The 16,677-nt window shown below is 46.4% G+C and overlaps 1 protein-coding gene across 1 annotated transcript in view; it reads right to left on the reverse strand.

Moving 5' to 3' along the window:
• Positions 1-8,218: 8,218 nt before the first annotated feature.
• The window catches only part of LOC121460377 (DNA (cytosine-5)-methyltransferase 3C-like), a 31,195-nt gene continuing 22,736 nt past the window's right edge, over positions 8,219-16,677 (reverse strand). The window contains 4 exon segments of the mRNA XM_041670736.1: positions 8,219-8,547; positions 10,822-10,940; positions 11,558-11,627; positions 13,999-14,084. Of these exon segments, the coding sequence (XP_041526670.1) occupies positions 8,406-8,547; positions 10,822-10,940; positions 11,558-11,627; positions 13,999-14,084 (417 nt within the window). The 3' untranslated portion in view covers positions 8,219-8,405.

Below are 16,677 nucleotides of genomic sequence, written 5' to 3' on the forward strand. Positions count from 1 at the left end.
AGACGGACCAGCCCGCGCGCCGGAGGAGGGGCCGAGCCCTTGATCGACAGCTGGGATGCCCGGGGGCGGTGCGCAAGCCTGTTGGGCACGTGGTCAGTTGTGGCCAATGAGATGTGAATCCTCTTAGGAGGCGGGGTCCAGTTGCACATTTTGGTTCGCTGTATCCCCAGCACATTGAATTTACCAAAGTGGATTATTGAATGGGCTCGGGAGGAAGCTTGGTTGATGCTCGCCTAGCATGCATGAATCCCTGGATTCTGTCCCCAACACCGCAGAAACCGGCTGTGGTGGAGCACACTTGTCATTCCCGCAATACATGAGACCCCGCCTCAGAAAGAAAAAAGAAGAAACCGGGCGTGATGGGCCATTCCTTCACACTTGGACAGGAAAGAGAATCGCTGCAAATTCAAGGCCAGCCTGGGTTACGTAGTAACGGGCCATCCGGCTACACAGCGAAATCTGGTCTCAAAACTAAAAGAAAAGGGAGCCATCAAAATGGTTCATTTCGTAAATGCCCCCAAACCTAACATGAGTTTGATCCCCAGGACCCACTGATAGAAGGTGAGAACTGCAAGTTGTCCTCTGACTTCCACATATGTGTGGTGGCTCTCACATGCCTACACACACAGAAAGAGAGACATGAATATGCACACAAATAAATGTAAAAAAAAATTTTTAATGGATTAGCCTGATGTGGTGGTATAAACCTTTAATCCCAGAACTCAATAGATAGAGACAAATGAATCTATGAGAGTCTAAGGCCAGCCATAGAGCTATGCCATAGTCAGACTTTGTCTAAAAAAAAAAATTATATGATAGACACCTGTATTAATCAGTGTTACTATTACTGTGATGAAACATGACCAGTTTAGGGAGGAAACTTTATTTGGCTTACACTTATCACTGCTCATCATGGAAGGAAATCAGGACAGGAACTCAAAACAGGGCAGGAACCTAAACTAGAGGCAGGAGGAGATGCAGAGACTATCAAGGGGTTCTGCTTACTGGCTTGCTCACCATGACTTGCTTAGCCTGCTTTCTTATAGAACCCAGGACCATCACATCAGCCCAGCAGTGGCCCCACCCACAATGGACTGGTTCCTCCCCATCAATGACTAATTAAGAAAATGCCCTACACCAGGTGGTGGTGGCACACACCTTTAATCCCAGTACTTCGGAGGCAGAGGCAGGCAGATCTCTGTGAGTTCAAGGCCAGCCTGGTTTACAGAGTAAGTTTCAGGACTGGCTCCAAAGAGACAGAGAAATCCTGTCTCGAAAAACCGAGAGAGGGAGGGAGAGAGAGAGAGAGAGAGAGAGAGAGAGGAAGCATCTCCTCTCAGATGGCTTTAACTTGTAGCAAGTTGACCTAAAACCATCCAGCACAGGACCTTAATAACAAACTTAAGTCACTCATAGGAGTGCCTGCAATATCATGCGGTTTATTTCTAGCACTTCAGAAGAAGTTTCTTTGCTTTTCATGCCTTTATCTTCTGCCTTCCCACGGTGAAGCTTTCCTATTCTAGTTCCAGGCTGTGTCTCAGTGTTTGTTATATTTGATGAAAGGATGAACTATACCACTTCACAGCAGAGGAAGCAGCCTCAGAAGCCAATTCACTTGCCCAGAATCACAGAGCTGGATCTAGGCCTCAGAAAGGTTTCTTTGTCTCAATACCGCTTATTTATATACTTCCCATTTTTTTTTTGAGAAGGGTCTAATATAGCTCAGAGTAGTCTTCGACTTCCTACGTAACTGAGGATAACCTTGAACTCCTGACCCTCCTGTTGTTTCTTTCCAATTGCTGGGATTATAGGCCTGTACCACCAAGCTTGGCTACAAGAATTTATTTTCTCTGACTAAACCAGCCCTAGGCACTTGATGGTGAGCTAAAACCAAACATAGCCTCCTAACATAGACTTCCTAACTGTGGCAAAGCAGGCAGAGTGGACATTTGAGTGCCCTGAACCTTGGTCTAGTAACAGATCAGTTGAGGGCTAGGCAAAGGCAATACATAGCAAGGTGCTTGCATTGTGAGCACAGGCTCCCGGAAAGTCTGGGCCTCGTCTCAATTGTCAAATCCCAAGAACTTTCTCTCAGAGTGGCTAGAAATCTGGCAAGGAAGCAGTGACTGACTTACTGATAATCCTCCTGCCTGCACCTCCTGAGAGCTGGGATTACACTTGTGTACCCCCACATCCATTTTATGTGATGCTGGGATCAAACCCAAGCTTTCGGCATACGAGGTGAGCACTCAACCAGCTGCATCCCAGGCTGCACACTGCTAGTCCCCATGGTGAGTAGAACTCCAAGCATATCACAACAAGAGACTCAACTTCACTTTGCAGCATGGGAAGACATCCCAGAGCTGACATTGATCCTAAAAGATGTGTTATTACCATTATAAAAGGGTTAATATAGGGGAAAATAGCAAGAAGGAACAGCAGAGTATGGTGTAATACCAGAAATTAGGAGGTCATAGGAGGTCAGGAGGACCAGGAACTCTAAGCACAGCCTAGGCTACATGAGAGTCTCTCTTTTAAAAAAAATTAAAAAATTTTAAAAAGACAATGAATCATATCATTAAAGTCAATAACAACGATCCATCTAAAGGACTTGTGAATGTTTTGGGGAAACATTGAAAATGTCATTTTACATGTGAAGACATACCCTAAGTAGCAAAGCACGTATATCTGGGTTTGAACCCTGACTCTGCTAGGAGTTGCAATTAAGTGAGATACGTACTGCCCAGGATCATAGCTTAACAGTAGCTATCTAACAGTAGCTATGTACAAGGCCCTGAGTTCCATCTCCAGTACCACTGGGAGAAAATAGATCTAGATAAAGTTTTTCTTCTTTTAGGTATTTGGTTTTTTATGCATGTGTACATGTGTACAGTATGTGTGTGTACATGCATGTTTGCATGTGTGCCAGTGTGCATGCATGTGTACCTATAGGTATGGAGGCCCAGGGTTGACATCCAGTGTCTTTCTTATCCCTCTTCACCTCATATACTGAAACAGGGTCTCTCACTCGAACCCAGAGCTCACTATTTCTTTAATCTAGCCAGCTTGCTCTGGAGATCCCCATCTCTGCTTCCCATGAGCTGAGATTACAGAGAGGTCACAGTGCCCTCTTGGCTGAGGATCCAAACTCTAGTCCTCGTGCACGGGCAGCAAGGGCTTTGCCCTAGCCATGTGTACAGTCCTTAGCACAGTCATCGCGCAATAAATGTTAGTTCTGAGTTCTTTCACTTCGTGTCAATTATCGAATTGTGCAGCTTCATTGTTTCATCCTTAACAGGTCATTTTGTTTGGGATGTGAGGACATTAATGTGAAAATGAGATCAATGGACCAGGTCACTAGTGCTTTGAGATGGGTGTAGTGGTGCACACCTGGAATCCTAGCCCTTGGGAGACTGAGTTCTATGCCAGCCTAGGCAACACAGCAATACCCTCTTGTCTAGGTGGTCGGGGTGCTTCTAGTACAGGAGTGAGGTATAGACTCAGCTCTAGAAGCACAGGGAGTCTTGGGAGGTGCCTGGATCAGAGCTTCTGAAATAAAGCTCACCTACAACGCATGACAGTTGCCATAGAGGAGAGAGAAGCCTGTGGCCCGGTCAGTCCACCATTAATCCTTAGTGACAATTTGATTATATTTAGAGTCACCTAGAAGAGTTTGGGCATGGCTGTGAGGGCAGGATATTTTCCAGGAGGTTTAACTGAGGAAGAAAGACCCATGCTGAGCATGATGGGGACCTTCCCATGGCCTGGGGTCCTGGTCTGAATAGAAAAGGGGGGCAGGAAGAAGCCCACTGAGTGCTAGCATTCCCCTTCTCTGCTTCTCTGCCACTGGGATGTAAACACACTGCCACACACTCACAGCTCCAGAGAGGCCTGTCCCCGCGCTCTGCTGACATGCCTGATGGGCTTGCTCACAATGACAAGAAAAATAACTAATACCCAAGCTTATCTTCATCTCAGTACATTTTCATCAGAAAATAAGTGGAAAAGAGAATTCCATTCTGTCAGAGAAACAGTTTTGGAAACCAGGTATGGTGGCCCCAGCCTCTAATCCCAGCGCTTGGGAGCTGAAGGCAAGAGGATCACAAGTGCAAGGCTAATCTGGGCTACATGCCATTCTGTGACACATGCGTGTGTGTGCGCGCGTGCACATACACACGCACACACCATTTTTGGTGCTGTCGCTGCTTCTAGAGTCAGAGTCCCACTATGTAGCCCAGACAGGAACTCGGTCTGTAGATCATGCTGTCTTCCATTCCTGCCTCTGCCTCCCAAGTGCCAAGATTACAGGCTATCATGATGTATCATATATAGAGGCTTCAAGACCCACACTCAATCAAAAACAGGGACTGGGGACATGGCTCCATTAGTAAAGTGCTTGGTGTACAAGCATGAGGACCTGAGTTCAAATCCCCAGCATGTACATAAAAGCGTGGCATGACAGCAAGTACCTATAATCCCAGAACTGGGGCGATAGAGACAGGACCCACATCATAGAAGGAGAGAACTGACTCCCACAAGCTGTCTTTTGACCTCCACACATAGGCTGTGGTGCATGCACACACATACACACATTAACACATATAAAAATTTTAATTCCAAGTTTTTTGAACTCAATAAATTTTGACAGGAGAAGAAAAAAGGGAGGAAGCAAGATAGGCAGTGAGAAAGGAGGGCGCTGGGACTGGAAGGTAGGAAGGCAGCATGAAGGCAACAAACTGTACACGGGCCAAAGGCTGCAGGGAATTTTAAGTTCCACCAAAGCAAAGCAAAACAAGATGCAGGCAGGATCAAGGAGAAAAGCTAGACTGGCTTCAGGGATCAGGCTTCTACTTGCTACCCTAACCCTGATAGCTGTGTGACCCTGTGAAGGGGCCTCTCCCTGCTCTCTTTCCCTGTAGCTGCAGTGGTCAGACCTCCCAAAAGTTTCTAAGAGGGCTCAACTGCAGGAGATAGCATTTCTCAGCCATGCTTCCCAAACACTCAATCATTTGATCCACATATCAGCCCAGGTGAGGCTGAGGGTTCGTAACTGGGGAGTAGAGAGACCCAATGAAGATACCAAAACACCCACATACACAAGAAGGAATAGGCCACCAATATGGGAACCTAGATAATCTGGCTCCAGAGAGAAATAAAGGACCAAGAAAGAATATCCCAGTACAAACACTTCATCACTTAGCTAGAAAACAAGAGGGATGGAAGAATGGGAGAGTCATGTGCCTGGTGCTCACCCTACCCCTCCACATGGCCAGGGCCAGGTCCTGAAATTCAGACAAGATCCCCACCTCGCCCCCAAAGCCACCTTGCTCCTTCCCTAATAAGGGACACTAAGACCTCAAACAGTGAAAGACAATGAGGACACAACATCAGATGCTGCTGTTGCCAACATTGGCATCAGTGGGCAGCTGCTGCACATCTGGGCAATACTGCTTCATCCTTTTTAAGGATTTCGTGATTCATAAACATTGTTTGTTGCTCTCATTACCACGTCTTCACTGCCATTAACACCAAGATGACAGATGGCTTTCATTTTCTTAATGGCGTCTATTTCAAGTGCAAGGCCTGCTGCCTAAGGGGCACAAAGCACAGCATTTACTCCAGATCGCGCCCATGGAATTCACTAACCTATAAAGTACATAGGATGTATCAATCTTGCCTTTTAAATGGGAAATTAAAAAGTCCAGAACTCAAGGTATCTGCTTAAGGCAATACAGCAGTGTGTCAGACCCCAGACACAAATTCACAAGAGCATTCCAAGAGACCTACATGGGATGCCAACTCCAACCTTTGTCGCAATATGTCCATACTCTCCCATAGTCACACAGCCTGGGTTACTCAGATTCAAGCCTAGATAGCCTGAGAGAAGTTACAGATTACAACAGCCCCCTTCGAGGTCTCCACCAGCTGCCTCACAAGCAGGCCGGGACACCCCAGAGCCCCTCACCTGGAGGGCCCGTCGATTTCTCTTCTTGAGGTTCTGAGGAGGGAGCTGCTTATTCGGCTTCATCTTGTCCTGGCATTTGGTGAAGAGCTGTATACAAGATGGCTTAATTGGGCAGCAGCCATCCCTCTGGTCCCAAGTCCGCAGAGAGTAGAGTACACAGGCCTCGTCTTTTACTAATTGCCAGTTGTGTCACCATGGCAAATCTCACCAGGGACTCTCTAGCCAGAGACAACTTTCTAACAACCAGTGTGGTTTCCCATCCTTCCAGTTGCGAAGCTTCTTCCCGTCCTACCTGTTACTACTAGTTAACGCTGATCCAGCCCCTATGAGGCCCTGACCTATGAAGGTCAAGCCATGTCACACCATGATGCAGAGAGGAATCAGTGTGAGGTTGATACAGGGTCGCATGCCCCTGTTCACACCTTACCCTCTGTCCCACATGCTAGTAACTGAAGTATGGCCTCTCCGTGGCCCCTACTTCTTAATTAAAGGCAGCAGCATGTCATGTTGGGCTCTGAGTGTTGAATACCTTGGTTGCTAGCTGTCTCCGGCTAAATTAAGGAAGAGCCACCGGAGACAATTACAGTTTTGAGTGTGAAGAAACAAGTACATCTTTAAATGGTCAATAGATATGATGTTAGTCTGGGCATCCAACTCACTGTAAACCAGTCTAGATAAAAGATCACGTTTAGTGCCCGTGAGATGGTTCACGTTGAGGGAGCCTGCTGCCCAAACCTGATGACTTGAAGATGATGCCCAGGGCCTATGTAAAGGTGGAAGTAGAACCCATTCCACAAAGTTGTCCTGTGACCTCTACACACATGCTGTGCTAAACACTCATCATCATCATCACCATCATCATCATCACAATAATAATAATAATAATAATAATAATAATAGATAAAATCAAAAACTTAAAAAGCTTGTTAGAATCTCAAGAGCCATTCCAAGCCAGCCTGGTCTTTAAAGATAAAATTATCAGCTGGACAACTGGGAAATGGGGTTCAGCAGGCTCCCACGGAAGTTGTGAGGAACCGTAGAAATCAGGACTCATCTTCTTCTGCTTGGGTACCCAATCATCTTAGCTTCCTAAGAAGTCTGGAGACAGGTGACACAATCAAGCCTTTGCCAGGTGTCCTAGTTAGTTGGTTTTGTCAACTGGACACAACCTAGAGTCATCTGAGAAAAGGAAGTCTCATTCAAGGACTACCCAGATCAGATTGGCCTGGCGCGAGGTCTCTGAAAGATTGTCTTGATTGATGATTGATGTGAAAAGGCCCAGGCCACTTTGGGCGGTGCTATTCATAGGCAAGTGGGCCGGGCTGTGTAAGAAGCTAGCTGAGCAAACTTGTGAGTCAGCCAGTAAGCAGCATTTCTCCATGGTTTTGCTTTCAGTTCCTGCTTGAGTTTCTGCCCTAACTTCTCTCGATGATGGTCTGTGACCTGGAAATGTAAGCCAAATAAATGCTGAGTTGCTTTGGGTTAGAGTGTGGGGTTTTGTGTTGGTTTTCGCTTTTGTTTTCTCTGGGCGGAGGGGATGTTTTGTTTCATACAGGGTCTCACTGTGTGGCCCTGGCTAGCCTGGAACTTGATATGTAGACTGGGCTGTCCTGAACTCCTGAAGATCCACCTGCTTCTGCTTTCCCTGTGCTTGGATTAAAGGTGTGCCACTAGGCCCAGCAGGTCAGAGAAACAGAAAATAAACTAGAATCTAAGGCTTAAATGGACCTTTCTAGTCCACTGTCCTCCCTGGAGCAGCCACAGAGGAAGCAGATGCTGCCAATAGGGCTGGAGAAGGACTGACTGTCAGAAGTCCCCAGGGCACGGTGATGCAGGGCTTTGAGAGCTCTGCAGTAGCTCTCAGGCTCCGTGAGCCTCTGCAGATCCCAGGCAGCCCTGTGCTTGGTGCATGGATGACCAACAGCACACTTCCACAGAAGAACAAAGTGCAGATGAGATTATTGCTGAGAAATACTGATTTTAATGAAACAAAAGGGTAAACTCTATGCATCTGTTATCTTTCAGCCTAAAAATCAGCGAAAAACTGTGGAAACAAAGCCTCAATGCAGGGTTTCTCTGTGTAGTCTTGGTTGTCCTGGAACTTGTTCTGTAGACCAGGCTGGTCTCATACTCACAGTGATCTGACTGCCTCTGCCTCCCAAGTACTGAGAGTAAAGGCATGCGCCACCACTGCTCAGCTTGGTTTTAAAGTTTTAAACTTGGAAAACATGAGGACCATGTTGGGCCACTGTAAGATGCCAGATCTGAGCTGTGCACAGGGAGGTTCCCCTGTAGGGCCAGGAGGTTCTGCTCCCACTGAGCAGAAGAGAGCTGAGTATATAGTGAGACCCCAGGAGGTGAGCAAAGGAAGGGCAGAGCTGGGGTGCTTCGAGGATCAGTATGACCCCAAGACCACAGAGCGCCCCAGTCCTGGGTAGAACTATTCACATGCAAAGTAGTCCTTCAAGGGGGCAAAGAGGTGTCTGATGACTGGCACACTCCAGGACTTCCCCAGCAGCTTCTGGCGGGCACCACGGCCCATGTTGGACACGTCTGTGTAGTGTGCAGGAAAGCCAAAGATCCTGGGAGAGAACAGAGTGAAAAGTCACCAGGTTAGAAGGACCAGGTCCCTAGTACACCAAGAACAACTGTGTTCTGGAAGTCAGGCCTAGGAAAGCTACCAGCCTCACTCAGGACTATTAGACTCAAAGGAACCTTCTAGACCCCACTGGTTCCTCAGAATACTTGCTGACAGCTGATACAACTATAACAGTCACAGGGCACTGGAGCTGTCTTGTGTCACCCTCACAGGGACTATGCTTCTGGTCCTTAGGTGCTCTACAGGGACCATTTTAAACGCCTAGTGTGAATTAATCCATGAATGATTGCCAGTCAGCCTGCCCACTTGTATTTGACTCTAAAACACAATAAGAGAAGTTTAGCGACTTCTTGGGATGAAGAGATGGATGTGTGCACATGTCTGTGTCCATGTGGCCAGAGGTCATCCTAAGTCCTCAGGTGTTACTCCTCAAGGACCATGCCTTCACCTCCTCTGTTTCTTGAGACAGGGTCTCTTGGAATCTGCAGATTAGGCTGGCCAGCGGTCAGCACTGCCAGGGATCCTCTGGCTCTGCCTGCCACACTTGCCTTGAACTCAAAACCCCTGACAAGTACTTTAAGGCCTAAGCCCTGTCCTCGGTCCTGCACTCTCTTTAAGAAGGAACAAAGCCACTCCCAAAATAGCAGAGCAGATTTTCAAGCCCAGCTCAGTTTAGTACAATTTTGAATTCAGAGTCTGCCCACGGCATTTGTCCGAGCACAGACATATATGCAGGCAAAACAACAATCCACATGCAATAATATTTTAAAGAAATAAATTCTTATAACCCAGTTCCAGAAACAGCACCAATGGGCCAATGGCTGTCCCCAGGGTTGCTTTCCTTTGCTTTGAAAGTTCCACTGTGTCATCCTTCTGCCCCAGGCCTCTGAATCACAACTCTGAACAACTTATACTAGGGTTTCCGGAAGATTCTCTTCATAGATTGAGCAATGGTATCTACAGTTTTTCTACTAATGAGAAATTGCTATTTTTCAATTATTTGAATTTAGTTTGTGCATATACATGTGTATATGTGTTTGGGCAGAGGACAACTTTCTCAGGTCAAATTAAGGTTGTCTGCCGAACCCTCTCTCCAACCCAGAAATTAACTTTCTAGGCTGTGCATGGTAGTTCATGCCTGTCGTGCAGCACTTGGGAGGCAGAAGCAAGAGTTTGTGACCATGAGTTTGCCATGAGTTTGTGGCCAACCTAGCTACATACTGAGTTCCAGGCTGGCTACAGAGTAGGCTGGCTACAGAGGGAGACATTGTCTTACCCCTAAAAAGCGGTTATATTTTTATTAACACTATTTGTTAAAGAAAAAATAAAACCAGAACTGAGATTCGTGTTGAAAATATTCAATACAAAAGTCTTCAGAATAGAGGTACAAAATAAAAAAGAAAAAGAAAAAAAACCTTGAAATCCAAGAGATGGATCTTTACATGACAACGGACCACTTAGCCCAATAAAGTGTAAAAGATCAAAGACATCCGTGACCAAGGAGGAATCAGCTGCCCCATGAGAAGTGTGGCTGAAATTGCAGAGGTGTTTCCCATTTTCCAAAGAACCCAGAAAGATGGGACAGGAAGGTGTCAGGGCAGTGCAGGTGACAGAGAGGCAGCACTATCAAATAACCTTTCGCCTGAGAGTTCTCATTACCACAGTGCCACCATTTCTGTGGGAAAATAAAGGTTAGTTCTGAAAAGCTGTTATCATGTAGACCCCACTACATCGGGCCAGTGGGCCCTGGAAGAAGCAAGGCAGCTAAGGCTGGGAACTAACGTTGTGTGTGCTGCTGGCTCAGGCTACACATTCTCCTTCCTGTCTCTGTCCCCACAGATTGTCTCTCCAAATGCAGCCTTGTTCACCGTGGTAAGGAGAATGATAAGCACCCCATAGTCTCAGACATTTGAATACAGTTCCCAGGTGATAATGACATTTGAATACAGTCCCCAGTTGGTAATGCTTTGGGGGTAGGTTGAGAAGATGCGACCTTGCTGTAGTAAGCATGTCACTGGGGGAGACCTTTGCGAGTTTAAAGAGTGTACCATTTCTAGTTCACACTCTCTCTCTCTGCATTCATGCTAGCAGATGGAAGTTCTCAGCTTTCCCATGGAGCCATCGTGCTTGTGCCACATTTCCTACATCCCTGATATCATGGACTCTAATTCCTCTGGAACCATAAACACAAATAAACCCTTTGTTTTATAAATGTCCTGTGTCCTATCAAGCAATAGCAAAGGACCTATGCACTCACCTTTCGAGCTCAGTACACCACAAGTCATCGTCCTGGCCATTCATCACTACAGGGAAAAGCTGGTTTTTCCCCTGTCTGATGGAGTTCGACTTGGTGGTTATTGTCTGTACTTTCTTTAACTGGAGAACAAAACAATATCGCGGGGTGAGCGCAGAAGGCTTCCAAGTGGGGTCAGGCTCAGAAGCATCAGAGGCATGAAGGCATGAGTCTGGAGAGCTGGCAGGGACAGGCAGACACAGGGAGAGGACAGAGACTTGGACAGATTCTTTGTGCTTCCACAGATGCTACATGAATTTTAGTGACCATGAAGGATCACATGGGGGCCAAGACACCGGTCATTGGTCGATGAGGTCATTAAGAGCAGAAACCATCCAGACTCAGAATGGTCACCAGCGCTTGAGCATCAGGCCTTTGCTTTTCACAGACATGGAGGAGAAGGCTCTGAGGCCTCACTGTGCATCTGTGACTTCACAGCACAGCCTTTGGCAACAGCATCCGCCACTGTCCTTACTGCAAAGAGCACCTGCAGCACAGCCTCCCTGCCTCCAGCATCACCACCGCAGAGCGCGGCTGGGTCTTCCTGCTGGGGTTGTTACTCTGAACTTGAAGAAGAGAGAAGAGTCTGTGGGGAAAGGGGCCCAGCGCCAGGGGTCTGTGAGGGAATGAGCAGGAGCCGTGTGCAGAGAGCCCAGGTCAGTTTTCCAGAAGGTGCGGCACAGCCTGCTCAGCATCTTACCTTTGCGGTCCTACTGAACTCCAGGCAGTCCTGCAGCTCGAGCTTATCATTCTTGGAAGCTATCACAGGCCTGGGAACAGCCAAAACCCGTTATTCTCCCTGCGGGGCTATGCTAGAGACCTCACAAGGCAGGCAAGGAAAGAATCTGCCCAAGTGTACTCTGGCAGGGACCATGTTTGGCACCAGGGTGAGAACCAACAAGTCTGTGTGGTGAGACAGAGTCCACCAGTCCCTGAAGAGTACTGCCCAGCGCCCAGAGGGAATGTTTCTGTGTATTTTGGGTTTTAGTATCGGGCAAAGTGAGGCTCACCCAGAGGGCTGGGAGCACTGCAGGGAAACCCTGCAAACCAGACATACGTAATAGAGGAGTCTGGTCTAGATCAGCGTTCTCAATCTGTGGATCTCAACCCCTTTATGGATGGGCAACCCTTTTACAGGAGTTGCCTAAGACCATCAAAAAACACAGATATTTACGTTATAATTCACTCCCTGCTTACCATACCTGGATGTTGGATTCCTTGCCTGTTTTCCGTTGTGATCTGTGAGTTGCCCTTTAATAAGGAACCCCATATTATGCCCTATTTGGAGTTAGTGTGGAATTCCTTTACTCACATTCGCCCCCATCTGACACGTTTCCTTGACCACTCTGTCACCCATCAGAGCTCACTTACAGCAGCCCGTCCTCTTAGCCTGGAAGCCACCAAATGTGTAAACAAATGTGCAAATATCCTGCCATCCTACAAACTCCAGAGGTCACTACCACCAACCTCATCTGTCTTCTCACTGGATGGCCCCTTCTGGGACACAGCGTAATAGTTGACCATCTCACCTCTTTCGGCAATGTGCCCGTCTCTGTTCTCTTTCTCTTTTCCTTTTACTAGAAACAGAATATCTTAATTGCTTAAATTAATTAAAATTAATCTCTTATAATATCTATCATAGTGTACATGTACAATAAATGGCACCTTATAACATGCCTGTAGTATCCCAGCCAGAGATACTTGCGCCTGTCTTTTTAAGCCACTCTTGACTTAAGAACACTGCTCTCCAAGCTGGTCTGGGGATGCCTGCCCACCATCTACCCAGAGCCTTCCCTCTCTTCTGCCTCGATTGGCTCCATTCCTTTAGCTCTGCTGAATGAGGCCTCTCCCTTTCCCCACCCTACTTTCCAATGCCACCTCCCCAGCCCTGAATGTACAATTACTCCCTGTGTTCTCTACCCTCCCACTAATGTCTACTCTACAAGAGCCCCTGACATCATCGTGTCCCCCATTGAATTGGCAGCAATACAGCGCTTGGCAGGGAGCGCCTGAGTGTTGAATGGATCAGCCCATGTGATTCCAAACAAGTACATGGTACCTTCTGATTAGATGGTTAGCTGAATAAATATTAACTGTCCGAGGGGTGAAAACAATATTAAAAATGTGAACTAAAAGAAAAGCTACAATATCTAAGAGAAATCTCCAAGCTGTTCCAGGACGCTCTGACTTCTGTCCACACTCTGCCAGACTCCCAAAATTTAGGCTTCTAACACATCTTTCAGAAAGTGTTTCACAGTGTGACTCTGCTGCCTATGTGGGATGGTCACTACAGTGGCGTTTCACAGCTTAGTCGGCAAGCTGTTCCTGAAATCACAAAGGACAGTGCAAAGAGGCCTCTGCAGAGCCACCTAGGACTGAAAACTGGCTATGGCTACACAAGGCGAGATGAACAAGGACGACACCAACAACTACGCCAAAGTGGATGAGGAAAGCCCATGATGCCTCAACCCTCCAGAGAACTCGGAGGAAAGCAATGGGAAGGGCGACCTTCCCCAGGGAAGAGCACACCAAATGGTTGTCTAGTGCCAAACAGCCCTGAAAACATACATGCAAGTAACATATGGATGTGAAAGGTTATATTTAGGAATATGTATGTATATACAAATACATATATGTATACATTAACAGGTGATTAAAAAGTAAGGCCATGAATGTAAAGGAGAACAGGGAGGAGTATAAGGAAGAATTTGGAGGAAGCAATGTTATAATTAAATTATAATCTCAAAAAAAAAAATTTAAGGATGGAAAATGATCCTGACTAAGTAGAGGGACCTAGTGTCTATGTTACTATTTGACACCTCAGCTCCGCCCCCTTGTTGGTCACTAGTCACATAGACCAGGCCCTACTTCATCTCAGCAGCAGAAGGTATGGTTTCTTTAACATTTGCAATGGAAGCCTTAACACAGCAGGAAGAATAGGCAGGCATCACAGTTCTCAGTCCTCAAGGGGACCTTGAGAAACAGCTACCCTGCAGCTAGAGCAAGGCAGCTGCCCAAGCAATTCTACCCAGTGCTCCAGTCCAGAGCATCCTAAAGCCAGGACTTTCTAGAAGGTTGGAATGTCAATCAGACTTGTATATAACTTTGCTATCTGTTACCTGTCCCTCTCAGGGTTCTTACCTGTTCATCCCGGGCAGGTTGCCCCAAAAGTATCGGGCCCTGTGAGCCGCAGAAACCTTGATGGCATCAATCATCACTGGGTTACACTGCAGGAAGAGAAGGGGAGCTGCTGGAGACACCCCAAGACTCAGCTGTCAGTCAGCCCAGGTCTGATCTGTCAGGTGACAAGGTTTTCCTAGCTATACAAGAGACAAGGAGACAGACAGTTCTCACCAAGAGGCTGCTGGAGCAGAGCTGATGTGGTTCACAGCAACAGAACAGCACCGAGACAGAAGTTCGTACCAGGAGTTGGGTATTGCTGTGAGAGAGCTGACCATGCTGTTCGTTGGCAGAATGTGGACTTTGGAAAGAAAAACATCTGAACACTAAAGCTTGGAAGTGGGGCATACTAGTAGGAACATGAGCAGTAACACTTAGAGCAATGAGGGCCAGTTCAAGAAGTTTCAGAGGGGAAGAATATTAGTAAGTGGTCTAGAGACCATTCTTGTGATACCTTAGCAAAGAATGCGGCTGTTCTCTGCTCCTGTCCTAAATATCTGCCTGAGGCTAAACTGAAGAATTTTGGATTAAGGGCTTTGATAGAGAAGATTTCAGGAAGACTATGTAGTGTGGTTATCAATAATCATTCTTATGCCGATCTATAATGAAAAGGATCGAGCTAGATAAAGAGAAATACAGTTTGAGGGGAAAAGAAGCACCAGAAAGTGAAATAGAGCTAAATCCAATGTTCAAGGAGATTTAAAAAAAAAAAAAAGCCTGATGCAGGGCTGGAGAGATGCCTCAGAAGTTAAAAGCACTGGCTGCTTTTCCAGAGGTCTTGAGTTCCATTCCCAGAAACCATATGGTGGCTCACAACCATCTGGTGCCCACTTCTGGCATGTAGGCCTGCATGAAGACAGAACACTATATACATAATAAATAAATATTAAAGAAAAAAAAAGCTTGCTGCTAAATGGAAAAAAGGGAGTGGTAAAAGGGAGTGATGATCTCAGGGCAAGACCCCACCCAATTTTGTTTCCAACTTGTGAAAAGGAATTAAAGAAAAGATTAGGCAGTGAAGGAAACCACCAACAACAGAAAGCTGATGCAGATGTAACTGAACAGGGGGCCCAAATTCCAGCCCCACCAAGCAGCAGAACTTGGTTCACATGGCTCTCGTTTTAGAGTCAAAAATACAAGAAAGGGGTTATGGACTCGTCCTCCTTGGCTAAGGAAGGCAACTGACGCCAGAAGTGTGTCAGTGGTGTCCCTGCCTAGAGGCCCAGAGAGGCCATTATGTGTCGTTCTGAAGGTGAAGCCTGGATTGTGTTGGAGATGCCAAGACGTTGGAGATGCCAGAGCTGTGGAATACCTGCCACAGAGAGCTGTAGACCAAGTCTGAAACCAGCCCAAAAAAGAGAAGTGTGTTACATTCAACAAAGCTGAGGCAAATTGGAGATCTAAAGTGTGTTTTGACATCAGATGTGGAGATGTAGATTTGAAGTTTGCCCTGCTCGTTTTCAGTTTTCTATGGTCCAGTATTTTCTCATTATGTTCCCTTTCTTCTCTTTTGGAATAGTAATATATGTCCTGTGCCATTGTATATTGGAGGTATGTGATCTGCTTCTTTATTTTGATTTTTACAGGAGGTTACAGTTAAGAGACTACCATGAGTTTCAAAAGGGATTTTGAACCTTTGACTTTTAAACAGTGTTGAGGTTATGGTAGACTATGGGAACTTTTGAGGTTAGACTGAATGTATTTTGCATTATGATATGACTACAAGCCTACAGGGGTAGTGCAAAGAGCAGAATGTGGTAGTTTGTATAAGAATGGCTCCCATAGGCTCATATATTTGAATGTTTAGTCACCAGGAAGTGGAACTGTTTAAAGGATTAGAAGGATTAGGAGGTGTGACCTCATTGCAGGAAGTGTGCCACTGGGGATGGATATTTTTTTAAATTTGTTTATTTATTAAGGATTTCTGCCTCCTCCCCGCCACCGCCTCCCATTTCCCTCCCCCTCCCCCGATCAAGTCCCTCTCCCTCATCAGCTCGAAGAGCAATCAGGGTTCCCTGACCTGTGGGAAGTCCAAGGACCGCCCACCTCCATCCAGGTTTAGTAAGGTGAGCATCCAAACTGCCTAGGCTCCCCCAAAGCCAGTACGTGCAGTAGGATCAAAAATCCATTGCCATTGTTAGATGCCCTTCAATGGAAGAATGGATGAAGAAAGTATGGAATATATACATATTAGAGTATTACTAGCAGTAAAAAACAAGGACTTCTTGAATTTTGCGTACAAATGGATGGAAATAGAAAACACTATCCTGAGTGAGGTAAGCCAGACCCAAAAAGAGGAACATGGGATGTACTCACTCATATTTGGTTTCTAGCCTTAAATAAAGGACATTGAGCTTATAATTCGCGATCCTAGAGAAGCTAAATAAGAAGGTGAATCCAAAGACAAACATATAGGCATCCTCCTGAATATTAACCTTCATCAGGTGATGAAAGGAGACAGAGACCCACATTGGAGCACCGGACAGAAATCTCAAGATCCAAATCAGGAGCAGAAGGAGAGGGAGCATGAGCAAGGAACTCAGGACCGTGAGGGGTGCACCCACACACTGAGACAATGGGAATTCACCAAGGCCAGCTGGCCTGGGTCTGAAAAAGCATGGGATAAAACCGGACTTGCTG

Source organism: Microtus oregoni, unplaced genomic scaffold (genome assembly GCF_018167655.1).
Source record: "Microtus oregoni isolate MIOR12 unplaced genomic scaffold, Mior012 000020F_ref0000438, whole genome shotgun sequence".
Lineage (NCBI taxonomy): Eukaryota > Metazoa > Chordata > Mammalia > Rodentia > Cricetidae > Microtus > Microtus oregoni.